Here is a 26,295-nt window from a genome sequence, read left to right on the forward strand (position 1 = left end):
CATTTTAATCTTCAGTACACAAATTAAACGTGCAGTAAGAAGACCAGGGCTGATTTTTTTAACTCCGTGATAAACCCCAAAGAGAAGTGCGCATACCCATCTAGAGCATGCTATGAGAATGCGGATCACCTCCCGTACCCAAGCAGGAAACCCCAGCTCCCGCCACTCAGGGTACTAACTCGGGAAGCGCTCCCGCCTCCCGCCCTCAATCCCGGCCCTTCCCCGCCGCGGGCACCGCCCCGCGCGGCGCCGGCTGATGAGGCGCTGGGCGCGCCGGGGCCGGGCGGTGCTCCTGCCTTCCTGCTTACCTCTTTTCCTTTCCCTTTCTGCTCCCTGCCATGCTGCTGCCCTGCGTGCGGAGGGTGGCTGCGCGCTGCCTCAGCCGGGACCTGCCCCTGGCCTGCAGCTGCCCGGCGCAGGGTCCCGCTCCGCGGGGCTACAGCGGCGGGGCCGCCGGGAAGGTGAGGGGCTGAGCCGGGGCGGGAGGAGGCGGCGGTGGGAGCGGGTCCCTTCCTCCCGCTCGGTCCTGCGGCTCACGGCTGAGCGGGGTCGCTGTGCCCCCCGGAGCTGAGCCAGGAGGGGTGCGACTCCCTGTGCTCCTCCTGGGCGCACCTGGATGGAGATCTGCCTTGGGGGGAGCGGGGCGGAGAAACCCTTTTGCACTTAAAATTACCGATTAGAAGAGGTTTTGTCTTTATTTATCTCTATGTGTTCGGAAAAATTATTATAACTTTAGTTATGTTGTATCTAGTTTCTTTTTCACGCTTGAAAGTAGTTGTAGTAGTTGATCCTGGTTTGCCAGGTGTTGCTCTGTGCATCGTGTTAGATAAATAGATAACATGAGATAAATATGTGCAGAAGTAGCAATGGTTTGAACAGTGTGCTTGCTGTCTCTGATGGGTCTCCAAATTTCGTGTTGTTTACATTAATGTGTGTCCTTTTCTAGGGTCTCGTTCTGGGAGTCTACTCAAGTGAAAAGGATGATGGTGCTGCCCAATTCACTAGTGCAGGAGATGCTTTTGATAGACTTGTATCTGGAAAGCTGAGAGAACTTCTGTCCCTGTAAGTGTGTGATAAGCTTCTGAAATGGATTAAAGTACTTACAAACACCAATGGGAATGATCTTTTTTTTTTTCGTTATTAGTGTTTGTGTCCGTATAACTGTCAGGCTGATATTTGCTTCTACCAGGCCAAACAGTTTGGAGGGGAATTCCCATGATAAAACTAAGCACTGAGGAAACGTGCAAGATGTTTCAGGGGACCTGTCCTCTGTAGGGACCTGACTGTGAATGAGCACTGAGCCAAGCATCCCATTTGTGTGGCATACTGTGTGGTTGTGGAGTGAATGTAGTACCATAAGATTTATCGCCAGTAAGGACTTTTGTATTGAGGGAATCTTTTTGTTTCGTAGATGTGGGCCACCTTTGAAAAAAGGCAAAACACGCATATTTCATGGTTTGCATCAGGTATGAACTTAGCATTTTTGTGTGCTAGTCGATTAATGTGTGAAGTTTGCCCTTACATCTAATTTTAAGCTAAATTCACTGCTGTGCTTTTATAAATGGCCTGCTCTTCTTCCCCCCTCTTGCCTCTCTCAACGAAAATGTAGTTCTTATTGAAGCCTCCTGTTCTGCACTACCCATGTTTGCATGGCCTTTTGCAAAGTCCTGTACTCCCTCTGGTGTGTTGCAAATTGAGAGGATGTAAATGACTCTGCTCCAAAGGTGCTCTACTCTGAATAACTGCTTACTGAATGAGCTGAAACACAGCAGTTTTGGATCTGACTTCTACAGGCTCCCCAGGGAAGTAGTCACAGAATCAAGCCTGCCAGAGTTCAAGGAGCATTTGGACAGTGTTCTCAGGCACATCATGTGATTCTTGAGATGTCCTGTGTAGGGTCAGGATTTGGACTCAATGATCCTTGTGGGTCCCTTCCAACTCAGGATATTCTATGATTCTACTGTGCTTCCTGCATCCAGGAGGAGTGAGTGCCTGAAGGTGTACAAATAGGTGCAAAGACCTTCCATACATGACAGTTCTAACTCAAGATAGTCCCATCATAAGCTTTCATTGGAGGTGTCAAAGTTGTGTGCTTGAAACCTCTGAAAACAAGACATGGGAGTGTTCTTCAAGCAGGACTTTGTCTGCACAGACATAGTAGATCACAGAGGTATGAGACAGGGAGTCATCTGCTCAGAATCAGGCTTTTGGTGCCATTTGAGAAGCCCTAATACATCTACTGCATGCATGTGAAGCTGGCCAATATGATACTATTTGTGCCTTTTTAGAGTAGTAGCTAGGCCTAGGCAGGCATGTAATGACACAGTATGTCCCTATCTAAGTACCTGAATCTTACATTAGGGCTACTTAAATAACCTTAAATAAATTCATTTGTAGGGAGTATTACTTACCATGTATAAATTCCTGTGCGGACACCCCATGCAGCTGACACTGAACTCAGTAAAAAGGCTCTCAGAAATTTCATGGACGTTTAGTGAGTGCACTAAGGATCCCATTATCCCTGTTCTGCATACTGGATAGGCTCTGAAGTGGGTAGTGAATCTGCAAAAGACAGGAGAATTTGGCCTTACACACTCTTCTAAGTGTGTTGTAAAATAGTGGTAACTAAAACAATGTTAACTGGAATCGCTGACCTTCTGGAAAGCTAACACGAGTTTCAGCATCTTGTGGACTAAAAGATTTTACTATTGTGTAGTAGTTTGAAAGCTGATTGTTAGAGGCTGATAGAGATGGAAGGGAAAAATTAACTTCATTTCTCTTCAGAGCTGTGGAAATATATATATATATATGTTCATATATAAAACTTTTTATACAAATTTGACTTCCTTCTTATAAGGCTCCTTTTCTCTTTGCTACTTCTTCCTTTTTGCCTTGCACTAGCAGCTTATAAGGCAAGCATTTAGTCTTCTGTGCTACATTGTTTTCCTGAGTTCCAGAGAGGTGTACCTCTGTGCAGCTTTGGTTTGCTACCTGTCAAATCATGCCAGCACAGCTCCTGAGATGAGCTAACAGACTCAGCTTTCAAAGTGGTTTTATTTCCTTGAACCAGTACTATGCCAGAAAGGCTACAATTCTCCAGCTCAGTTCTGGCCTTTGTTGCAGCTGGAAAGCTGGATCTGCTTTCCAAGGACTCTTAGGCTTGCTTACTTTTATGAGTACCAAATTTACTACATGTTGAGCATAAAGCCCAGTCTGCTGCAATGCACATAATTATTAACTGGATAACAGAGTAACTGGCTGCATGCCTGTGGAAAATGATTGGGAGCACAGGACAGTGGCACCATACGGGCACTCTAAATGAAATGTACCTACTGTAGAAAAAGTACTGAATGTATTTTAATGCTGTGCTTGGTTTGATTTGGAAAGTAAAGTCTTTATAACAACTGTGCTGTAACAATGAGGAAAGCAAATCTGTTTGTGTGTTGGCTTCATCTAGGACTTTCCAAGTGTGGTGGTAGTTGGCTTGGGTAAGAAGAATGCTGGAGTAAATGACCAAGAAAACTGGAATGAAGGCAAAGAAAATATTCGTGCCGCTGTTGCAGGTTAACTATTAAATTTTCTGAAGCATTTTGTCTATAAAACAATTGCAGTGGTGCAGCATGCTCCATTTTTGAAAAGCCAGTCTAGATATGCCTTTGTTTTGAACTGCACAACTTACTGCCTCGTTTGGTAAATGCATTTACTTGTCACTGATATTCATGTAAATTTTCCCTTAGTGAGCAAAGAATTATGGCGCATGTAAATCAAATCTGCAGACAGGTAACTGCAGTTATTTGTATCAAATAACTTTTCTAAACAGTGTGATACTGAAAAGGCACTTGTCTAATTACTACTTTGAAGCCTGAGAGCATCACCGATTCACTTTGTGCTCACTCTATACTTAAATATGCACATACATTTACTTCTGCTGCTTAGTCCATAACTAAGATATTTGTGTTTTAAGCTAATATCTTTCACAACATCAGCAGTATGGTTCAGTATGTTATCTGTCATAGGCAGAGGAGGCCTTTATTTTAATCAAGGATGACTGCTGCATCTAAGTGTGTATAAAACAAGAATAAAAAGAGTTCTTACTACAGAGTTTATAATCTCTGACTGGATGAAAGCTTTATGTCCAAATCACTAGCCTGTAGCTGCCAAAAGACTGTTAAATTATTTGGGTACAAAACAGAATTTATGGAATTTGTTTGTTTATAAAAATGTGTGTAAACTCATCTGGAAGGAAGAGTAGTTATATTCTTGGCAAAAATAGAAGTTATGGCAAATTTCTGCTACTAGGTAGTCATAATTCATAGTACTTCAGAATGATAGAGCTTTGCTTTGCTATAGAATGAACTGTGAACAACTGTGAACTTTCTTTTTTATTCTTGTGAAATGCTTGAATCATTATAATTCATCAGGTGATATTTTTAGTCATATTTGTCAGTATATGTCATTAGCATTTTCAATTATTCTACTGCACAATCTCTTTAATTGACTGACTGACAAACTCAGATACCTTGAGTTAAAATTATTTTTTTCCTTGCAATGTCATAATGATTATCTCGGACACCTGTTTTGCTGTTCTGTGCAATACTTGGACTACTAGTTCTGTAATGTATTTTTCAGTTGGCTGTAGGCAGATCCAAGACCTGGAGATCCCTTGTGTCGAAGTGGACCCCTGTGGAGATGCACAATCGGCTGCAGAAGGTGCTGTCCTTGGATTGCATGAATATAATGAGCTGAAGCAAAAAAAGAAACCTATAGTTACTCCTCAGCTTCATGGAAGGTGATGGCAAAGGAAAGCTTGCCTATTTATTTATCTGTTTATTTGTTTATTTATAAAACTGTATGCATGGCATTCTTGTGCAGGAGAAAAACAAAACTGAAAGAATAAGACCAGCAACAGTTTCCCTTTTAACTCCTCCTACTCATTTGAGTTGCCTGAAGTATTTAGCATCTCAAGTATATTTATAGTATTTGTTCTGTGTTTTGTTAGTATGTCATGTTGCAAGGTTAAGGGTAAATAAATGCTGCTTCGTAGAAAAGAAGGCCCAGGATAAAAATAAAAGTAAAATATTACTCAAAGCATAGTTGTAACATACAAGGACTTTTGTTGGTACTCTGTGCCCAAATTGTGGAGCAGAGGTATTTTAAAGCCCATAAATGGATAAATCCTTTTGAGAGTCGGGAAATGCTAATTGACACCAGACCATGTTACGATGGATATTTTACATAGTTCATTTGTTATATTTCTATTCACAGACTACAATGTGAGAAGCTTGGACGCTTCTGGTCTCTAAACAGTCATCACTGTTACTTCATAGCAGAAAGTAGAATCAGAGCTTTTGGTTTTAGAACAGTTGTCAGGGTGGACTTTGGACATTCTGTATTGGATATTCTGTCATGCAGAGGAGAGGTATTTCCTATGTATACTTTAAACAGGAACAAGTCCTTCCTTATGAAAAAGTTAGTGAATTAAAATAAAAATGTCTTGATTTAAGGGTGTCTTGATAAGCTACACGCAACACTATTCCCATTTTGTAATACAGCAGATAGTTTGGTAGCCAATTATGTTTATATCAAAGAAACATTGCCTGAAAACATAGATGGGCCTATCACCACTTAAGACACTGGAAGTAATTTTTGTATGTAGTATTTTAGGTTGGAAAGGACTTCTGGAGGTCATCCAGTCCAGCTCCTACTCGAATTAGGGATAACCTGGACATTACATACAACTTTAAAGCTCAGTCAGGTTGATCAGGCTTTTGTTTACTCCGTATTTTATTATCTCCAGAGATGAAATTTCCACAACCTCACTAGGCCATCTGTTCTAGTGCTTAAATACACTCACGGTGATTTTTTTTCTTTATGTCCTGTTGCAGTTTTCCATGTTGAATCTAGAGACCACTGTCTGTTACTGTCTTAATGTGCAACTCTGAGATGTGTCTGTCTTCATCTTTTCTATGAATCCTATTTAAGATTATAGGAAAGACTGCAATTAGCTCTTTCCTGAATTTTTCTTCTTCAGGTGAAACAAACACAGTTCCCTTAGCTTCTCCTCATATGCCATGTGCTGCAGCTCCCTACCCTTTTCAGAGGCCCTCCTTTGCACTTTCTCCAGTTTATCAGTGTTGAGTTTGTATTCTGGAACTCAAAAGTGGACACAGCTGGATGCAGCCTCACATGCTAAGGAAGTAAATAATTATTTCCCTTAACATGCTGGCTCTGCTCTAATCCGCAGCATGTGGCTGGCCTTTTTTGCTGCAGTTATGCACTGCTTCTTCGTGTACAACTTGTCTACCAGGACCCCCAGGTTCTTTTCTGCAGTTTTGCTTTTGCTTAGTCAGTGTCCAGCCTGACTGTTGTGTAGAGCTGTCCTGTCCCAGGTACAGGACTTTACCCCAGTCTTTGTTAGACTTCTCAGTGTTCCCCTTGGGGCATTACTCCACCTAGTCATGGCCCCTGTGAATGGTGGTTTACCTTCCCCATTTCAGGTGCTCCCCATAATGCCATGTTTGCTGATGGTGTACCTGTTGAAGTCCCCTTGTTACCTTTCCCACTTCTTCCCAATTTGAGTTGCCAGCTGAGATTTGGCTTCTTAGTTCCATACCTCCATATCCAGGCAATACTTCCATATTCCTCCTGGTTTCCTCCATCACTGTCCTGCTCTTTTGAGAGGTGGAATCCAGCTGAATGTCCTGCTTTGTGATGTCCGTAAAGCAAGTCAGGTTTTCAGTTCTGTCTCAGTAAAATGAAAGGTTTTGTACTGATTGTCTTGCAAAGTAACCAGAGTGACTTCCCCATTTTCCTATACAGGCAACTTTGTGAATGTTTGCTCTGTCATTCGTTAGTGAAATGCCTTGAGTGTGCTGTGAAATGAGATCCAAATTCCACTCTTATTGCATAATCATATTTCAGTAAATGGAAACTAGAATTGGAGGCTTTATGTGGTAAATAAAAACTTTTAGGGCTGTTACAAATAATGTGATTACAAATTTTGAAAAGTGTGTTAATCTTCATACTTAAGGATTTCAGCCTATCTCTAAATACTGAGGATTAGGACAAGACCTAATGTATCAGAGATAATTTTGCATCTGTCTGCTCTAGGATTTTTCTACTTTTTTCTGAGGCATTTGGCACTGACTAGAACCACAGATGAGTTACTGGACTAGATGCACCTTGAATCTCATACTAAATTCCTTGTAATAAGATAACTATGATATTTTTAATTGCTCCAAATTAATGATACTGCATTTTCAGAAAGGAGAGAATATATGAATGCGGACAACATCTTACTTTTGCAAATGTGTATAATCCTGATTATTGTGTGTTGTTGTTTAGTGCTGAAAGTGAAGCCTGGCAAAAAGGTGTTATCTATGCTGAGGGTCAGAACCTTGCTCGGTACCTTATGGAGGCTCCAGCTAATTATATAACTCCAATCAAATTTGCTGAACATATTGAACAGAAGCTCAGAAGTTTCAGCAATGTGAAAGTCCATATAAGGTAAATTCCACTGAAATGACGCCTTTACAGGGTAGAGAACCATGACTGTAAGATGAGATACCTTCCAGGTTACTCAAGTCTGCAGTTGTCTCTCATTTTCCCTCTGCTACTTCAAATGACAAAAGGAGTGAGGGTTTGGGAAAAAGGCATGAGGGTGCTCAGACTGCAGTCTACTCTCAGGATTAGAAGGTGAGATGCTAGTTTGCAGAGGAAGCAATACTGTAATGCAGTAAAATGATTAACTGTCAATTATTCATGCAGTCAATTACTGCTTAATTAACACGTGTGCTGTGAAAGGCAGCCTGATAAAGATTCAGTGAATAGAGGGCAAATATTAGGTACCTTTTGTTTTCTTCCCAATTAGGTTTTAAACATACCTTTGCTTTTTTTTTTTGTGGCAATGAAACATCCTCTATTTATTGTTGCTACTGTTGGGGGTAAACATTTAAAAATGTTGAATTGGAGCCGTAAAAGCCCTTGCAATTGGATTTGCACAGCTAGTGCTTCTTGCCCCTAAATTTCTACTTTCTGCTCTTCAGTGGAAATGAAAGTGGTTGTGCAAGTCTTAGAGGCTGTTTTGTTGACGAGTGAAAGACTGAGGGAAATCAGCTTTGCCTATAGTTAACTGTGTTGCTAGTAGAAAGCTAAACTGTAACTGCCTTTGATACTGTTACTTCACATACTCTGGATTGCTTCCCAGGCAAGTGGAAGTTTAAAGTTTCTAGTGCAGCAGCTGTAGACAAACTGTTGTTCTGCTGTTTTGTTGTTTTGGCTGCTTTTTAAACAAGGCAAAACAAAGATCGAGGAGCAACTTTGAGGAAGTATTTTTCTGCCTCACACAAAAGGTAATAATAATTGGATTTAAATTACAGTTTCCAAAATAACTAACTAAAATGAAATGGTTTGTGTATGAACCTTCAAGATTTGTTATGTCTTAAAAACCTTGGTCAAAGTGTCCAACTACAGAAAAAAAAAATTAATATATATTTCTATTCCAGACCGGAGTCTTGGATAACAACAGAGCAGATGGGAGCATTCCTGAGTGTAGCTAAAGGTTCAACTGAACCTCCCATCTTTCTGGAGATTCACTATTTAGGGGCTGCTAATACAGATGACTCCCCATTGGTATTTGTAGGAAAAGGAGTTACGTTTGACAGGTATGTATGCTAATATTTTAATGACTAGAGGGAGGAAATGCTTTCCTACTATTCATGTTCAACGGGGAGATGCTTTTTCTTTGCTCAGCACATCTTCCAATGCCATTCCATTGAACTTGCCTCAGATAGTAGCTTGTGCTGCCTTTTCTGGGGATGAAACAAGATTGGTTGTACAAAGGAATTGTAGCAATTGATATACCATCATCTTGTAAGGGGAAAATGGAAATGCAGGGGAAAAAAACCCGAAGAACGTGCTATTTTTTGTTGTCCTGAGCAAATCTCTAGACACAGAATTTACATGTTTGGAATTGCAGTATGCTACTGGACATCTAGGTGATGCTTAAGGAAATAGGAAATAGTTCCTTATAACTGCTTTCCATGTCACATATTACTGAAGAATTTACTAGTCTATTCCCCTTCCATAGACTGATTTTACCAAATGCACTGTTTTGTCCTTGTTTTGTGCACTTCTGCTATTATGAAGACCATTGAGTTAGTCCACTGCAGGTTACCTGGATTTTTATAGTCTCCTAATTATGAGGAAATAACTCAGGGACATTGAAATGAAAACCCAGATACCTTGCTTTCAGTATGCTTACTAGGGTTGCAGGAGTATTTGAAAACACCAGGTCTAGCATTTACTGATACTTGGTGTTAAAACATACTGGTGGACAGAATATTATCAATATTATTATATCAATATGCAACATCAAACTCGTACACATTGGGTGACACTTGTGCTCTGTGTTCCAGTGGTGGCATCTCACTGAAGCCGTCATCGGGAATGGACGCCATGAGAGCAGATATGGGAGGGGCAGCAACTGTCTGTTCAGCCATTGTGACAGCAGCCACTTTAAATCTACCTCTAAACATAATTGGTAAGTGTGTTTGCCAGAGAACCCAAAAATCTTAATTTTACAACATTTTGTAATTTTCTAGTATCAGCAGTGGTGACGGCCTTGTGGAAACATCCTGGGCTCTTGCAGACCTACTTCTCTCATTCCCTTGCTCAGCCTCTTTTCCTTTTTTATTTGCATATCAAAAAATATATCTTTGCTTGAATCAAAAACTAGCTTTGCTTGAATAAAATATTGCAGCACTGAATTAAGATTTTGAAGGCAGGATTTTTAGACCTTAGGAGAGAAATGATTGTCAATAAACATGTTCTCAATGAGTTTTTCAAAATCTTGATCCTTCATTACAAAAAGGAATGTGGATGTCTGTATAAGCAATTAAAATTCAAAGGAGTTAGCTGAGTTACCTCCATGAGTGTTTGCCACAGTTGAACAGGAAGAGGGGTGAGCTCTTATTTTCTCAGGTGAATATCTCAGCAGAAAACTAAAACAAAAAAACCCAGTCTGCTGATACTGTTAAGTATGAGCAATGCTTATATTTTTTTCGGGAAAAAAGGCTTATTTTTTCTGCAGAGCTAAAATTAAATGAGCTTATTCAGGAATCGTGGCAAAACTAGGTGGTGATGACATGTAACCAGATCTGGGATAAGTTTTACGTTTGAAAAACTCGACTTTGATATTTTAGTTACTTCTATGTTTCAACCAGTAGAGGGCAGCGGTGCACACACACATCCTCGCGGTATTCCTCACTTGGAAGTGTGATGGGAAGGGCTGTCAGTGGAGCAGGTCTGTAGTAATTCCACTCGAGAGAGGTGGTCCACTTGTGGACCTTGTGGTGGAGTGCATTTCGTCCCATGATCCCATTTGCAGTTGGAGTTTTGACACTGACTCTCTTTTTTGCTGATCTCTGGTTGCTCTTGTTACAGTTGGAGTTACACGACAACTCCTTGGACCACTCTGGACATTACACAATGTTTATTTATAATGAGCAGAGCTTGAATGGCTCACAGTGTTAATTTGAGAAGTGCTAATTTTCATTTCAGAAAGAAATCCCTTTATGTGTGACCTATTATTTTTATGTGGGAGACATAAAATGATATTTATTGTTCCTCTAATGTCACTTGTCACAGCATAAAGTAGAAGTAAATTCTAGTGTTAAAATGGTGTAGGCAGGAGAGTGTGGTAGTGCATCATGCAGAGGAATTTTCCTGATTGAAAATTAGACCCCATTTGTCTTTCAGTAACCAGAAAAAACTTGGAGCATAGTTTTTGAGCATAAATTCAAGATAAGACTAGTATTGTTTTTTAAGGAGGTGTTTGGGATTTATCTGAGTGGGGTTTTTTCTACATCTTTTCTGAGAAGGAAACAAGTAATGTAGTTTTCTTTTTGTCTCTGAGGTTTGGCACCCCTCTGTGAAAATATGCCCAGTGGTAAGGCAAACAAGCCTGGGGATGTGGTTAGAGCCAAAAATGGAAAAACAATACAGGTATGCATGAGAAACTTGGATTTTGAATACTTTTAGTGAATTGGTTTAATCAACCAAGTTATATGCCTGCGATCAGACCACGTTTGAAAAAACCCTTTAAAAAGATAAGTAGTGCAAATGTACAGTTTTTAAAAAATGTAAGAAGCATGTTATTAACTAGAGATTGCTATCGTAGGATTCTTTCAAATATAAATTTAGATTGAAAAGATGAGACATGTTTTATAAATTGCTAGGAAAAGCTGCAAAGTAAGGTCATTTACTGAGCATGCTAGAAAATCTCGTTTTAGCACAAGGTTTTTACAATGCTTGTAAATATAGGCTCTCAGTTTAAATGAATAACATTAATTGCTTCCAGCAGACCCTTCAGGACAATTCCTTGCTATCTGTATAAGACATAAGATTATTAGTTTCCTGCTGATGTAACCAAGGTCTTTACACTGCCAAGCTGCTCTGTACATTCAGAACTCTGAGTCATAGGGGCTGTTGGTTCAACGGAGCTTACCCAAAATACATATTTCATATTTATTACCAACAGTTCCATACTCATCTAATAGATTAAATTGCACTGAAAGTCATTGTGCTGTAGATCACTGATTTAATTCAGAAATATTTCTTTCTGTCTGGTTTTCTGTGATTCTGCCCCTCCTGACTTGCTGAACCTTCCAGTTCTTTGAGGTTCGTCTCCCAAAACTGAGTTCAGTCACCCTCTGCTCTGAGGGAAAAAGACTGGGCATGTATTCCCCAACCAGGAAGAAATTTGCAAGAAAGTGGTAGTAGCTCAGAGCGCATCGTGTGATTAATCTTGCAGAATTCATCATGAAGTTTTCGTGAAAGGGGAAAGGAGCAAATTGATTATTTTTTTTAGAGGGAAGAAGTTATGAGATCGAAAGAGAAAGCAGTATAACAAGGAACTGTTTCCAGTCATGTCTTGGTGCTTTTTTGTGGTACCCTCTCCTCCTTTGTGGTTTTCATTGGCAATACCTCAGCCCCTGCGATTCCTGGGGCTTTGCTGGGTGTGCCAGCCTGTGTGTTCCACTGGGGTACCTCTCCAGTCTCCAGGCTCTTCTGAGGAGTCAGCAGCACAGAGGCCCAGCATACAGACCAGGTTGCAGTGCTGAAAGATGACTTGACCTCAGCTACAGATCTGCTTTTATTTTGTAAACATAACTGTATATCGACACTTTTTTTTTTTAGTGTAGTTTGAGTAAATTTTGATTACCTGAATTTCCTAGAGTCTGTATCCGCTATAGCTATTTAAGATAATATGTAAGAAATACATCAGTGAAAGGAATGTTTGCAGTAGTTTTTCTGTTTTTTATTAATTTTACCTCTGAAGGTAGATAACACAGATGCAGAAGGAAGATTGCTGTTAGCTGATGCTCTCTGTTACGCCCACAATTTTAACGCAAGGGCTATTGTGAATGCTGCAACTTTAACAGGTAAGCAGTTTCCCTTCCCTGCTCATTTTGCTATCAGTTCTTTGCTACGTATTAGGTGGGCTGTGGATTAGTTGCACTGTGTACATAAACCCAGCCTTAATTCAAAGGCAACTGAAATGATTTTACATGTTGCAGGACAACAGCGCTCACAGGTTGTGCTCTAACAACCTGTGCAACTGCACTGTGTCTCTGGGAGTGGGGAGGGGACTGGCATGGAGGGGATGTGCTCAGCAGTGTCTATGAAGTTGGGCTCAGCTGGGCCAGCCCAACTGGAACTAAAAGTGGGAAACCCTACACAGACTTTAATGTTTCTGCTCAATGTTTCCCTGTGCTTCCATTTCTGAGCTAAGCCCTCCCAGCTCCCAGGGCTGTGTGACGCAGAGACAGTGGCGTTGAGGAAGATCCTGCTTGGTCCACATGTCAGGGCCATGCTGGAGCCCAAACAGTCCAAATGGCTTCTCTGTGAGTGGCCTGCTGAGTGCCTGAGTTCTGACCTAGCCAGCACCAGTTCTGCCATTACGAGAGCTAGCTCAGCTCTCCGTGATGGTAGATAACAGGAGAGTTGCCATCTTCCCAAGAACATGTTTGACTGAAGTATCTCTTATTTTGTGTTCAGTTTGCATGCTTTTAGGCACTACGAAATATGTTTTGTTTCGTCTCTACAGTTGCATAATAGTGAAATTATAAATTTAAATTTTAAAAGAGCATTGTGTATGCATCTCATGCACACAGTAACAGGCTGTCATGGGTGAGGTGACTGTAGCTGAAATGAGAGCAAACACAGAAGAGTAGTTCAGATAGAAGTCCACTGTGTTACTTAATGAATATGCTAAGCAAAATAATTCTTTATATAAATTCTTTGCTAGTGCTTTAAATTATGTTCCATCAGTTCTGCCAGTTCAAATTCTGTGGAAAATTTCAGTAGATGGAAGGGAAACTAATTTTGTTGGCTTGTATAAAAGTATTCCTGTTTGGGATCCTTGTGCACCAAGCAGGAAGGAGGAGAGCTCCTGTAGAAATTTCTTTGACATATTTTGTTAAACTACTTTTTTTCTTTTTTTTTATCTCACTGAGGATTGAGTGTTGGTATTAGAGAAGCAGTTCTGTGGCATCAAATAGACAAATATGCATGTAATCCCTCAGTTTTACGCATGGTTTAGTACTTTGATAAGGATTATTTTAGTTTAAAGTAAATTCATACACACTGTGTAAAAATCTGTGCAAATGAAATTCACAAAGGGAAGGTATCAGCTCGAAAATTGTAAAGGTCTATAAACTGGAAAAAATCCACTCAGTTTCTAGATGGAAATAATATCTAGATTTTTTTTTAGAGGATACTGTTGTTTAAAACATTATCTTAGAAATATTGCTAAGAAACATCAAGCTGAAATAAAAAATGTAGTTTCATGAGAAACAAAATTTTTATGATTTCTTGTCCTGTGAGATTATATAAATGTTTTAAAAATGTTCAAACTTTTAAAAATATAAGTGTACTAAAATCTTTAGGTTTTGCAGTCTGATTAATTCCCATTACTGATAATGGGAACTGAAAAGGGGAAGTTCTGTGAGGAGTCAGGATACAGGGAATAACTCAGGTCCACCTTTGCCTTTGTCATATAAACTTGAAGGTATGTTTCTGTAGGTGCCATGGATGTTGCATTGGGATCTGCTGCGACTGGAGTGTTCACAAATTCATCTTGGCTTTGGACTCACCTCTATGAGGTAGGCCATCTCCATTGTTATTAAATCATAATAGTAATAATTCAGTGATATATGTTATTGAAAAGTTAGTACATTACTGAAAAACTTTATGCAAATCTAAAAGAGATATTATTACATTTTGAAATTTCGTAGGAATGGTGTCAGTACTGTATTTAACTGAAAATAATTAATTTTGACTATTAATTACTATCTCTTCAGTGAGGTGTGATATCATACACCAAACATCATGCACATCATCTCAAGGATCTGCATGTTCTGATAACTTACTGCATATGCATAAGCTCTGGACTACTGACAGTAATTAGTTCATGTTAAAAAGATAATTGATCTTGCTTAACAACACTGAGACAGAAATTCAAAGAGGCCTTGTGGGTAACTGAAGTGTGATGGATCAAGGAAGCCTCTGAGGGGAACGATTTGTGTTGTCAGGAAAAAGAAAAAACAGATAAAAAAATGTGGTCTTTTGATGTCACCTTTTGACTGACACTAGATTACCTAAAAAGTAAGACTTCCTGTTTTGTTTTACAGTGTATTCCCAAATACCTAATATTATATTGGACTGAAGATTTTTAGACTGGTCAAACCTAAGCAAAAAGAATTTTGCCCAAACTGTCACTGTTCCGTTTTCAGGCCAGCATTTTGACAGGAGACAGAGTTTGGAGAATGCCTCTTTTTGAACATTACACAAAACAAGTAACAGACTGTCCTCTTGCAGATGTGAGTAACATTGGAAAGTACAGCAGGTAAGGTGAACCAATATCTGTGTGCCCCTTTCTTTGAGTGTATTTATTTAATATGTGTGCTGTTGGAGTTGCTGTTAAAAACAATACATTTTTCTGCTTCCCACAGAGCTGGAGGAGCATGCACAGCTGCTGCATTCCTGAAGGAATTTGTGACTGCCTCTCACTGGGCTCATTTGGATATTGCTGGTGTGATGTCAAATAAAGATGAGGTGCCCTACCTTCGGAAGGGCATGGCAGGGCGGCCCACGAGAACCCTCGTAGAGTTTGCAGCTCGGTTAAGTCAAGACAGTCACAATGCCAAATAAAAATACTTGTTCTAAAATCATCCACTCTGCCTTAAGAAAAAAATCTTAAAAGGTACTATTCATAAATGAATGCCCCAAGCATATTTTCATTATGTTAATTAACTAAAAATACATTTTATAAATTATTACTTGGGTGAGATTATCTCAGCTTTGAGATTTGTCATCCCATGTTATGCATCTTAAAATAAAAAATACTCTGTTTGAACTATTGAGATATTTAATACCAAAACATGATCATGGAAAACATCAGGACTCCTACTTTATATGTAAAGTAAGCATAATTATTGTAAACAATAAATACCTTATTTGGATGCGGGTTTTGATTGAGAGAGAATGCACAATAGGAGATCATAGCTGTGCCTCAGTTTTGGGTAAACTCTGGGTGATGTGAAAGGTAACTCTGCAAAGTTGTTCATAAAAATGCCATTTTTCCTTAGAAAAATTAAACCTGCCCTTGGTGTATACTGAGGCAGAAATGATGCTGCATCAGACATTTTACACTGTTGCAATTAGCGTGATTAGCATGACTTCAGCGCAGAATTATATAGTTACACTCTTGCTGACATGTTTAGAACTATCTTGTAACTGTTTTTCAAAAAACTGATGAATGCAAGTTAGTGTTTCATGGGGGTTTTTTTGGGAACCTGCCCCCATCTCACATACTTTCTGTTACCCTATTGCTTCCCCCCTTTCCTGGTGTGAGACTGTTGGGCTCCCAGCAGGGACAGTATTCCCAGAATCAGTTCAAACATCAAACAGACTTGGCACATAAAGTGATGAGGCGATGTTTTCTTGACAATTTGGGGGATTCAGACCCAGAGGGTGGGAGGTTGTTTTGATTTAGGGTGTTTTTTCAGGTTTTCTTGTTAAATGGTGGTCTGTAACAAGTGATGGGGAACTGGTACTTAGCCAGGCTGGGGGGAGTGAAGCGTGGGCAGGGCAGAGACTGGAGGAGGGTCTTGCTGGGAAGGATGGCTTTGCTGTCTCTGCTCTCTGTTACTAGGAGGTCAAGTAGTATCCTGGGGTCTGCTGGGAAGAGTGTGGCCACCAGGTCAAGGGAGGTGATCTTCACTCTCAGCCCTAGTGAAGGCACATCTGGAGTATTGTCCAGTTCTGGGCTCCTCAGTACGAAAAAGACAAGGAGCTACTGGAGAGGGTCCAGCGGAGGCCACAAAGATGATGAATGGGTCTGGAGCATCTCTTATGAGGGGAGACTGTGGGAGCTGGGCCTGTTTAGCCTGGAGAAAAGACTGAGAGGGGATCTCATTAATGCATATAAACATCTCAAAAGCGGGTGCCAAGAGGATGGAGCCAGGCTCTTTCCAGTGGTACCTGGCAACAGGATGAGGAGTAATGGCCATAAACGAAAACACAAGAAGTGTTACCTCAACAGGAGGAAGAACTTCTTTACACTGAGAGTGGCAGGGCACTGGAACAGGCTGCCCAGGGAGGTTGTGGAGTCTCCCTCGCTGGAGACATTCGAAACCGGCCTGGACGCGTATTGTGTCACCTGCTCTAGGTGTCCCTTCCTTGGCAGAGGGCTTGGACTGAATGATCTCCAGAGGTCCCTTCCAACCCTGACGACTCTGCGATCAACACGAGCGGGTTCCACTCGGCCCCGCCGGGGCTGCCCCGGTGCCGGGTCGCTCCGCGGGCGGGGCAGGGCCGGGCCCGCCCCCGCCGCATGCGCCGCTGCCGCCATGGCGGGCGCGCTGGGCGGCATGTTCGGCTCACAGCCGCCGGGGCCGCCTCCGCCGCCGGGGCCGCCCGGCCCGCCTGGCCTCATCCCGCCGCCCGCGGGGCCGCGCAACCCCAACAACACGCTGGTGGACGAGCTGGAAGCGTCCTTCGAGGTGAGCGGGGGGAGCCGCGGGCGGGGGGAGCCTTGGGCGGGCGGGCGCTGCCCTCCCGGCGCCGCCCCCCCTGCAGGCGCTGAGCACGGTGCTTCCCTGTCCCGCAGGCCTGCTTCGCCTCGCTGGTGAGCCAGGACTACGTGAACGGCACGGACCAGGAGGAGATCCGCACCGGTGAGCCCCGGGGGGGGGGAGCTGAGGATCGCCCCTTCCCCGGTAGAACGCTGCTCACAGCAGTGGGAGGAAAGGAACCCACCGGGAAGGGAAGGAGCGGGGTCTGGTGGGGAGGTCCGAGTGCCGCCTGGCTCTGGGAGTCGTGTGGGATTAGACTGACGGACAGTGAAGTGCATGGTTCCAAATGCAGGGAGCTCGTGCCATGCATTGAGAAGCTGTATGGAGCAGGAATAGAAGATGGGAAGGGACGGCCCAGGCTGCTCCATAGCGGTGCTTTAAGGTTTGACTGACGCACCTTCGTGGAGGCGGAATAAATACTGGACTGGTGTGAACAGAGGTTGGAAAGTGGCCTTGACTGCTTGGAAGTGTGCTTTCTTGTCCCTGAAAATTTTTTGAAGCTTGACTCTCAAGTGCTGTTTCGAAAACGGCATAAATACTTCTGAAAACTCCTTTCTGGATGTTGGGTCATAATCGTATGCTGGGATAGAACAGCTTTCATTACTAAATCAGTAGCGTGTGATATAGGAATTCTTCTCAACATGCTCATATTTGAGAACCCTACATTGAGCTTGTTGCTTGAGCATGCAGAAATGTTTTCTTTTTCAACCAAGTTCCATGAATTATTTTATTATTCCTTGTTATTGTCAGACGTAATAAAACTTGGAAGTGTTGTTGTCTTGCAGCTTTAAAAGAAGTTCTGAAAGTTTGCAGAGCAGTGTCTTATATGGAGACTTAACGCACATCCTGGTTTTATAAATATGTCATTAATAAATATATTTTACAAATACATCATTTTAGATATTGTGAAGATTTTCTTTCTAGTAAGTACTGTGAAAAGTGTTTTTAATAGCATGCAGACCACTACTATTATCAGCCTGATGTCTTATTTTTTTTGAATCTGTTCTTTCTATTTTGCTATATATGTTTAGGTGTCGATCAGTGTATCCAAAAGTTTCTGGATGTTGCAAGACAAACTGAATGCTTTTTTCTACAAAAAAGACTGCAGCTATCAGTCCAGAAACCAGAACAAGTAATTAAAGAGGTATGTTTAATTCAGCCTTGTGCTAGATGAGATAAACTGTGTACGTCAGTCACCTTGTTCACATTAATTTTGGGTTTTTCAACATGATGCTGTTTAAGTTGGTAGAACTTGACTTCTAATGTAACTCTCACTGTGATCCTGGAGAAGCTGGATGCCTGCTGCTCTGTGGAGTATTGGAACACAGCTGGTAGTTTCATTGGAAGAGACAAACCAGTTAGTCAGTTTTTGTTGGCAGTACTGATCTCTGAAATATGGAATTTAGGGGAATGGCACTAGTGTATTCACAGTACTCTCTCTCTGTTTCATTGGACACTTTTCCATTATTCCACTATAAGATCAGCTTGAAAACTCAAGCTAAAAAAAAATTACATGCTCTTTATGTGAGGTGGTTGCTCATATGAATACCATCTATTTACTAATACACTTTTTTTCATCCATAGGATGTTTCAGAATTAAGAAATGAATTGCAGAGAAAAGAAGCATTAATTCAGAAGCATTTGAGTAAACTACGACACTGGCAACAGGTCCTGGAAGACATCAGTGTACAGCACAAAAAGCCTGCAGAAATGCCTCAAGGTCCCTTAGCTTACCTGGAACAAGCCTCTGCGAATATTCCTGCTCCAATGAAGCAAACATAATCTTCAGTTTTACATAGCTCAGTATTTTCAACGGTGCAAAGCAGTGGTGTTCTTGCTTTGTATGCTTTTTGTATAATGTAATTTGTACTACAAATATAAATAGTTAAGACAAGCCAAATAAATTATCTTTTTTTTTTTTCCCAAAAGTATGGACTGGTTTTATATTTCAATGGAAAGTATTCAGAGTTGCTGTTCAGGATGCTTTCTGATAGACGTGTGTCTCCATTAGCATCCTGTTCCTTCTAGAGAGGGTGGCCCTAGTTTTCCTTCTGTCTTTGCTGGTATGATGAAAATACTTGCAAAGATTAGTGTTTGATTTTACTGGAAGATTTTAATGTTTTGTGATCCAGTAATTATCCACGAGGACCACTGTAGAAACACCCTTAGATTTGACTGTACTTTTTTGAAGTGAATTGTCGTTCTTCACCAGACTTTTGTTCACCTCACAGAAGGGGTCTTGGGATATACAAATTTGGTTATTATAGGATGATCTGCTCATAGATACCAAGGCACTCAGTGTTACTTACTGTATACTGTTTTATCTTCTTAATTACATATATAAAAAGTGTCTTTTTGTCAAATCTAATGCAAAAGTCACTTTCCAAATCAAGCAGTTCCTTTTGGAAAAAATACTAGATAGCAGGGATGAAAAGTATTAGCCTGTAGAAGCATTCTGCCCTTTTTGCTACCTTTTCACCACCAGTGAGGTGCAGCAGCTGTTTTGTATTTAATTATTTGCGTCTGTTGGAACAACTCTTGCTGGCTGTTGGAGAGAGGATGAGGTTAGGCTGGAGGTATACCTCGCTCATGGAAAATTTCTGTTAGCTGGGCCCTGCTGGTCAAAATTAAATGGGGATTCAAACCGTATAGCAGTTGAAGAGGAGCTATCCTACCTTAAACACCAGGCTGCTGGTTACATAGTTCCCTCCCTGCCTTTCACAGTTACTGATGAGTTAATTACCTGAGGGTTAATTTCTTTATAGGTGTCTTTCCTCCCAGCAATGAGTTAGCATGATCTGATAAATGTAGTCATTCCTCCACTTTACATTTAGGTGGGCATAAAAGGTACATGTGTGCAGTTCCCATCACTCTGGAACTCAGTGTATCAATCTGACTCACATTTCAGCATAACACAGCAGTCTTTTGTAAAACACAGAAATGGATCATTTACAAGCTTTAATGTTCATACTTACACATCATCCTACTTTATCAGGCTGATACATGTATTGAAATGCAATAGGAATATTGCAATACTGACTATACAAAACAGTTTATTAAGCAAACCTGAAACTATTTCTAAACCAGCCTCCTATAAACATGCTATTCTTGAAGGTATACTGCATGCTGTACAGCTTAAGATTAGTTTAACAAAAACCGTTAAAAACTTAAAAAAATCACATCATTATATGCATAACTTACTTTAAACAGCTGATGAATCAAATGTATAAATGTACAGAAGTAAGACCTTTCTTCAGCTGGTACCAGATTGATAGGATGTATCGGAGTCCAAATCGCATATTTAATGAAATGGTGGAGTGGTAGAGTCTCTTGATTATAAAAATTTTATAACAGTATTTTTGCTTTTTGTTCATTTTTTACAGAGGTTGTTAAAGAAATGCATTTTTTTGAAATCCATGCCTGTAACTCCAGAGTTAATAGATGTAAGAGAGTGCAGGTATTCCTAATCATTTACTTAGAAATTACTTTTTTTATTTTCTTTTCTTAAATCATATATTGGATTATCATTCCCTGAAAGAAAACAGGAATGGCTTTTCTAGTAATTCTGAGAAATATGGAAATAGTTTGCTTTAAAATGAAAAATACTTAGTAAACCATTCTTGATGCTGAGGGTCTTGTTTTTGGTCATCTTTGGTTTGTGGTGGTTCACTGCCATGTGCCCTGTACAAACAAATAAGCATTAGCATGACTTGCCTACTTACTTACAATCTCATTAATATGTAATACTTCTTTTCCCAGAAAAAATCCTGATCCTATGCATGGTGCTGTGCTCACATGAATGGATAAGGCCAAAAGGTGCCAGCTACAAAACACTAGTGGGATCTGTGCTAGTCAGGTAACTCAAACAGTTGCCTGTAACATGCAGAGCTAAACAGCTATGGAGAAATGTTTGAACATAATTCTTAACTTGACATTTTGAAAAATAAAAGGATGCTTCAAGGATAAGAAGTCTTGAAAATCAGAGAATGGCAGCTGCAATTCACTCTTCAAAATATGAAATATGACTTATGCATTAAAAATGTTGGGTAAAAGTTTTATTTGACACTGAAAGATTAATTTGAACATTAACTGGCATTTATAATCAACCCTATTACATTGTCTCTTTTCCATCATTCAGGATTTTTTTAACAAATGATAGCAAATAAGACTTGATTTAAGATTGACTGACCTAAAAGAGTTAAGTAAGTAGCAGCCAAGCTACCCTCAGTCTCCTTGTGCATTTGTTTCCCTTTAAAACAGAAATCTGATTTGCCTTGGCAGTCATCTGGCATGACACAGCACGTTTTTATCTTTTAGATGTGGGAATTGCCAAACTGGATCCAAACCTGAGTCCCAGGTTATTGTTTTTGTTGGCAGTCAGCACCATCTGCCCTTGAGTAAAGAACTCTAGCACATAATTTACAGGATAAATAATCTCCACCAGGAGATAGGTGAGAAGGCTGGATTTGGTCCTGAAATATAGTGGTAGGGTTTGTTTTTTGGTTTTGGTTTTGGGGTTTTTTTATATTTATCATTATAACTGTATGTTAGCTACATATATTTTTAAGTATTTCTTGAAGAGAGATTTTAGCTATGTTTATAAAATACCAAACGTTCAAATAACTCATAAATTTGAAGAATGCAAGCTCTTCAGAGAGAAAACATGAAACAAAGAAGTTTTTACTTAAGTGTCTGCTAATCAATTTTTAAGTCTCTAAACCCTTTGTGAAATGACTAGCCTAGATTCATTGAAATACAGCCTAAAATAAAAATATGTCATCTACATCTACCAAGTGCAAGGTGAAGAAACAAAAATAAGAGAGAAGACACATCCTTATCAGAACCACTGGTAAGGTAGATGCTCAAGGTTTTTAACAGCCATATTCACTATTAACTGCATTCTTAGTTAAGTACTTGCAAGTCTTCTTGGTTTTTAGCACCAAAAGGGGTTGCAAGTGTAAGCTCTGCTGGGCAGGGATTATAGCCTACACCTGCAGTAAAGTTCTGGTTCTGTCTGCAGAGAAATGAACACATGGAGTTCACTGCACTGCAGGAACCTCACATCATTGTGTATTTCCAAATGTATAATGTTTTTGATTTGCCTACAAGACTCTGAACATGAATTCATTTATTGTCTTACAAAATGGATAAATACCTTGTGGCAGCACTGCTGTCTGAGGACTGTGCTGATGGAGAGCCCACCCTGAGGCAGCCAGGACTCCGGTCTAAGCTTGTAGATTTTGTTATTTGAGGAGCACTTCTTTTTGATCTCGAGTCACAGCTCAAAAAGCTCTTTGCGTAGGAAGCTAAATTCGGAACACTGACAACACGACTGGGCACCTCAAGTGTTTTCTTCTGCTGCTTTTTATTGTAACAGAAAACTTCATTACATACACAGTTTTTTCAATTTATACTATAAAACCTCAACAATACCTCATTCCTAGATGTCTTGTGAGGAACCCCCAGATAGGAAGGGTCCCATCTTTTTCTGTAGGCATTTAGATTCTGATGGTATGCTGTGAGGATCCATGGATTTGGTCCCATCTAATTAAAACAATTTGTGTATTTGATCTTGGGGTTTTAGACACATCAAGGTGCTTTCCACCAACTTGACCTCCCCTCTTCTAATGGTTATTTATAGACAGTATCATGCAGAGGGGCTGGAATGGCAAAAAGCAAATACCGAGCAACCCAAACAGATTCATAATTTTCCTTAATGCATGCACTATCCCAATTAGCAACTCCCAAATCTGCAAACAATGGCTGTGCTTATTGCAGTGGAAGACTCATGCCTTTGGAGTTTTAGTGTTTTACATCTGCTTAAAAACCTGTATCTATGTTGCACATATACTTCTACTGAATTTATGTTATACTCAACACCTGACTAAGTTGGCTTACTGGAAAGAATTCTACTGAATAACATTATCATAAAAAATTAATAGCACTTTTACTGTCCTGATCACCTGTATGATTCAAATAGTAACAAAACTTCATGATTTGTGATTTTAATTGCATTGCCCATCTTACCTTGATGGAAGGAGTCAAGCCTGCTGTATTAGGGTTGAAAGAAAATGACCGATTCCTGGAGGATTCAGTGTTGGCTGAAAGTGAATGCTGACATTTTCTTCCTTCCTGAGGGGAAAGAAAGTTACATGTATAGAAACATGTATTTGTTGGAAGCCGGTAGGGAAACACGCATTTGTCAAAGTATTCCAGAACAGAAAGAAGCAACCAGTCTGAAGCAATGTGTGAAACACTGAATAGAGCCTTTCAATAGATTCCAAAGTACATAACTGCATATAAAAGGCATCTTACCACCAGCTGCTTGATGATTTCTTCTCTCTCACTTAATTTGTCTTGCAGACAGTTTACAAGGTGTGTATCTTCTGACCTGGACTCCCATTTTCTTGACTTTTCTTCTAATTCTTTAAGTCTGTACCAAAGAAAATGCAGACTGGAAAAAAACTTCCTCAGATCAGGTTCAAGAGATATCTGGGCTGTACTCTGCCCTAAATTCCAAACCTAAAATACAGGGGCATAATCAGGCCTTTCTGATAAAACATCCTTTTTTTTAAAAATGGGCATCTATACATGGTTTACATAGAAGGATAGAATCTTGTGGAGTTCCAAAATAAATTGCCACCAGGGTTAATCCACAACACCTGTCCGCATAAAATCCAGCCCCTGGTGTAAAATAAGAAGCTTGCACATCGCATGGCTAGTCTAGTTTCCTAAAGAAAAAAATCTGCATCACAGTATCTATACGTACCTGTATTAATCTATTTGTTCTCTTTTCTGAGCCAATAACTTTAGAATCCTCAGAAATACTCAATTCCTATAACGTTCATGAAGAGAAGCTTGGATATACATGCTGCTTTAATGAACTCTCTAAGTCAAAACCTGTAGTCTGAGTTCAGCTTTTTAAATTCCTTAATCAGGGGAAAAGATTCAAATGCGAATTACATATTCTTAGATATGGTGTGGAAACACACATTTGATTGACTCATGAGAACACAAATCATTCTTTCAATCAGCCAAGTGCATGAATTTTGCTGTTTGAGAAACTGAGTGCTATGAAGTTCACCTGCCATAACCAGGACACATACTGAGCAATGTATTACAGAATACAAACCACCTTTTTCTTGTTGGGTTTTTTTGTGTGTTTGGGTAAATATTTTTCAGAGGACCACCCCCCAGCCTTATCATCTCAGAGTTTAAATAAAATGATAAATCTTAACATCTGAAAGGTTTGAGGCCTGCTTACATGCAAGGTCTCTCTTCTGGTCCTCTGCTGCACAGTTGAGATAAGGGAAAAGGATATATAATCAAAGGGGATAATTCTAAGTGGCCTCTCCTGTACAATCTGAAGCACCACAACTTAACTCCACAGGGGGCTGCAAAGTGCATTTATTTACATGAGTTAGTGGAGGCTGTCCTGGGAAATTTTCAATGGAGTAAGAATGATCAAGAGCTTCTTAACCTCAAAGATGCTGAACAAAATTAAGTACAAGATCATGGATCAAGGCCTCTGGTATTATCTGTGACAAAGATTATTTTACACTTCATAAAATTGCTAGATACTACATGCAAGTTTTAATTTAGCATTGTAAAACTTTATGTATAGTGCTTTAGATTAACCAATATTCAGAATTTATTATAATGTCTTTGGGTCTTTCTGATTTGCAAAGGAAATACACTTGTATTTCAATCCTTACAATACTCTATGTATGATTAATACAAAAATTATACATACTAAGAACCATAAATTCAAACAGAACTCACTGCCAGTATGAGCCGCAGTTCATTTAAATTACTTACGCAGTTTCTAAGGAGAAAATCTTTGCTAGAAGATGTGCCTGAGTGCTGCTGAAATCAGATAATGTGTTTTCAATTTCCTTCCGGTGATCTTGTTTCAGTATGTCCAGTTCTTTTTTATGCTTGATACTGAGGTCTTCTACCAGTAGCCTTCCATTGGTATTAAAATATGTCGGAATTATCATGTTTCAATACTAGTTTATTTTCATTGATCAAAGCATGCAGTTTTGAGGTCTTTTATTGACTGCAAAGGTAGTTAACTGGGCACAAAGCTGGCTTCTCCCTACTGATTTGACTTTGACATTTTGGTAGCAATCTGAGCAGAACCATCCTAACACTGACGAAGAGGAAAATTTTTTGAAAAGTACATGACCTTCACCCTTCAGGAAATGGAATATTCCATATAATGATGCTCTTGATATTCTGTCTAGGGTTAGTTTGTGCGCTAATCTTAATAATAAAACATGACAATAAAATACCTCACTCCCATTAAGCAAAATTATGTTGAAATCTCTAGGATTTTAACATGAGGCTCTGATGATTTATTTTACCACATCATGGCATCAGAACATTTAATACTGCATACCATCATCCTAAAACTGTTTTAAAAAAAAAATAATTGAAAACTAAAAAATGCCTAACGTTTTTTCAAGCCTAACCAGAACATTGCTTTCTAATAACAACTCCAAAAGCAATAGACATCTTCTGAAGAACCATAGTTAGTTTTTGTATGCTAATGCTTTGTTAAACCTTGGAGAAACTTTTTCATTAACTCAATGGAGAGTCCATGATCTATGGTTTACTGATTAAAATAGAGATGCTCAGCAGATTAACAATTGTAATTTTCACAAAAGAGATTCAGTTTAAATTTTTTTTTCCCTTATTTTTTTAATGTACTCCCAAACCTGTTTCACTTGTTTCTGAAAGGCTTCAGGAAAGGCCAAAAGGCCCACAAAAGGTTTATGCCTTGAAATTAGAGCACAGCCATGCAAGTGACTGGCATAAGATAAGAAGCAGAAGAATAAGGGTAAAAAAGGGAGCAAAATCCCTGAAATAGATCTTTAGGGGTAGAATAAAAGTTCTCTTTCAGAATAGCCATTTTGGAAATTGTCCACTCTTCCCACAAAAATACCTTTGCTCTCATCCTAATCCTTGCAAAAGCTTGCCATACGGGAGGTGGAATTCACACAATTCAAGAGAATGGAAATGTGAATTATTACTTCCAGCAGATTACTGATTTCACTTACTTGGCAACAGTAGAACTAGTAATTTTAAATAATTTGTTAAAAAATCTGTCACATACAAATAACAAGCCACTATCGGCTTTAAAATCAGAAAAAAC

The 26,295-nt window shown here is 39.8% G+C and overlaps 3 protein-coding genes across 7 annotated transcripts in view; 2 read left to right on the top strand and 1 right to left on the bottom strand.

Moving 5' to 3' along the window:
* Nucleotides 1–236: 236 nt before the first annotated feature.
* LAP3 (leucine aminopeptidase 3) lies at nucleotides 237–15,524 on the top strand. The gene is made up of 13 exons (XM_032685071.1): nucleotides 237–461; nucleotides 947–1,062; nucleotides 1,412–1,466; nucleotides 3,458–3,563; nucleotides 4,630–4,789; nucleotides 7,345–7,506; nucleotides 8,505–8,663; nucleotides 9,417–9,541; nucleotides 10,916–11,004; nucleotides 12,341–12,443; nucleotides 14,086–14,165; nucleotides 14,796–14,908; nucleotides 15,015–15,524. Exons 1-13 carry the CDS (start codon nucleotides 339–341, stop codon nucleotides 15,211–15,213), a joined length of 1,590 nt encoding a protein of 529 aa, XP_032540962.1. The 5' UTR covers nucleotides 237–338; the 3' UTR covers nucleotides 15,214–15,524.
* A 1,381-nt stretch (nucleotides 15,525–16,905) lies between these two features.
* On the top strand, nucleotides 16,906–21,104 carry MED28 (mediator complex subunit 28). The gene is made up of 5 exons (XM_032685072.1): nucleotides 16,906–17,066; nucleotides 17,174–17,240; nucleotides 18,170–18,282; nucleotides 18,723–20,581; nucleotides 20,898–21,104. Exons 1-4 carry the CDS (start codon nucleotides 16,914–16,916, stop codon nucleotides 18,918–18,920), a joined length of 531 nt encoding a protein of 176 aa, XP_032540963.1. The 5' UTR covers nucleotides 16,906–16,913; the 3' UTR covers nucleotides 18,921–20,581; nucleotides 20,898–21,104.
* Nucleotides 20,096–26,295, bottom strand: part of FAM184B (family with sequence similarity 184 member B) — a 39,958-nt gene continuing 33,758 nt past the window's right edge. The window contains exons 8-12 of one of the 5 annotated variants that reach the window (XM_032685068.1): nucleotides 24,957–25,001; nucleotides 23,454–23,571; nucleotides 23,166–23,270; nucleotides 22,294–22,499; nucleotides 20,096–20,819 (exon numbers count right to left, since the gene is read on the bottom strand). In XM_032685068.1, the coding sequence (XP_032540959.1) occupies nucleotides 20,729–20,819; nucleotides 22,294–22,499; nucleotides 23,166–23,270; nucleotides 23,454–23,571; nucleotides 24,957–25,001 (565 nt within the window). In that variant the 3' untranslated portion in view covers nucleotides 20,096–20,728. Of the gene's footprint in view, nucleotides 20,820–22,293; nucleotides 22,500–23,165; nucleotides 23,271–23,453; nucleotides 23,572–24,956; nucleotides 25,104–26,295 lie in introns of all 5 variants that reach the window. The other 4 variants (XM_032685067.1, XM_032685066.1, XM_032685065.1 and 1 more) reach the window with 4 other exon arrangements.

Source organism: Chiroxiphia lanceolata, chromosome 4, assembly GCF_009829145.1.
Source record: "Chiroxiphia lanceolata isolate bChiLan1 chromosome 4, bChiLan1.pri, whole genome shotgun sequence".
Taxonomy (NCBI): Eukaryota; Metazoa; Chordata; class Aves; order Passeriformes; family Pipridae; genus Chiroxiphia; species Chiroxiphia lanceolata.

What these genes read in the sequence shown, in the direction of transcription:
- LAP3 (XM_032685071.1), top strand. Translation starts at nt 339, where the DNA reads ATGCTGCTGCCCTGCGTGCGGAGGGTGGCTGCGCGCTGCCTCAGCCGG. An exon ending in GAATGCTGCAACTTTAACAG is followed by an intron (nt 12,444 to 14,085) that starts GTAAGCAGTTTC and finishes ATGTTTCTGTAG; the next exon opens with GTGCCATGGATGTTGCATTG. An exon ending in AACATTGGAAAGTACAGCAG is followed by an intron (nt 14,909 to 15,014) that starts GTAAGGTGAACC and finishes TGCTTCCCACAG; the next exon opens with AGCTGGAGGAGCATGCACAG.
- MED28 (XM_032685072.1), top strand. Translation starts at nt 16,914, where the DNA reads ATGGCGGGCGCGCTGGGCGGCATGTTCGGCTCACAGCCGCCGGGGCCG. An exon ending in AGCTGGAAGCGTCCTTCGAG is followed by an intron (nt 17,067 to 17,173) that starts GTGAGCGGGGGG and finishes CCTGTCCCGCAG; the next exon opens with GCCTGCTTCGCCTCGCTGGT. An exon ending in CCAGGAGGAGATCCGCACCG is followed by an intron (nt 17,241 to 18,169) that starts GTGAGCCCCGGG and finishes ATATATGTTTAG; the next exon opens with GTGTCGATCAGTGTATCCAA.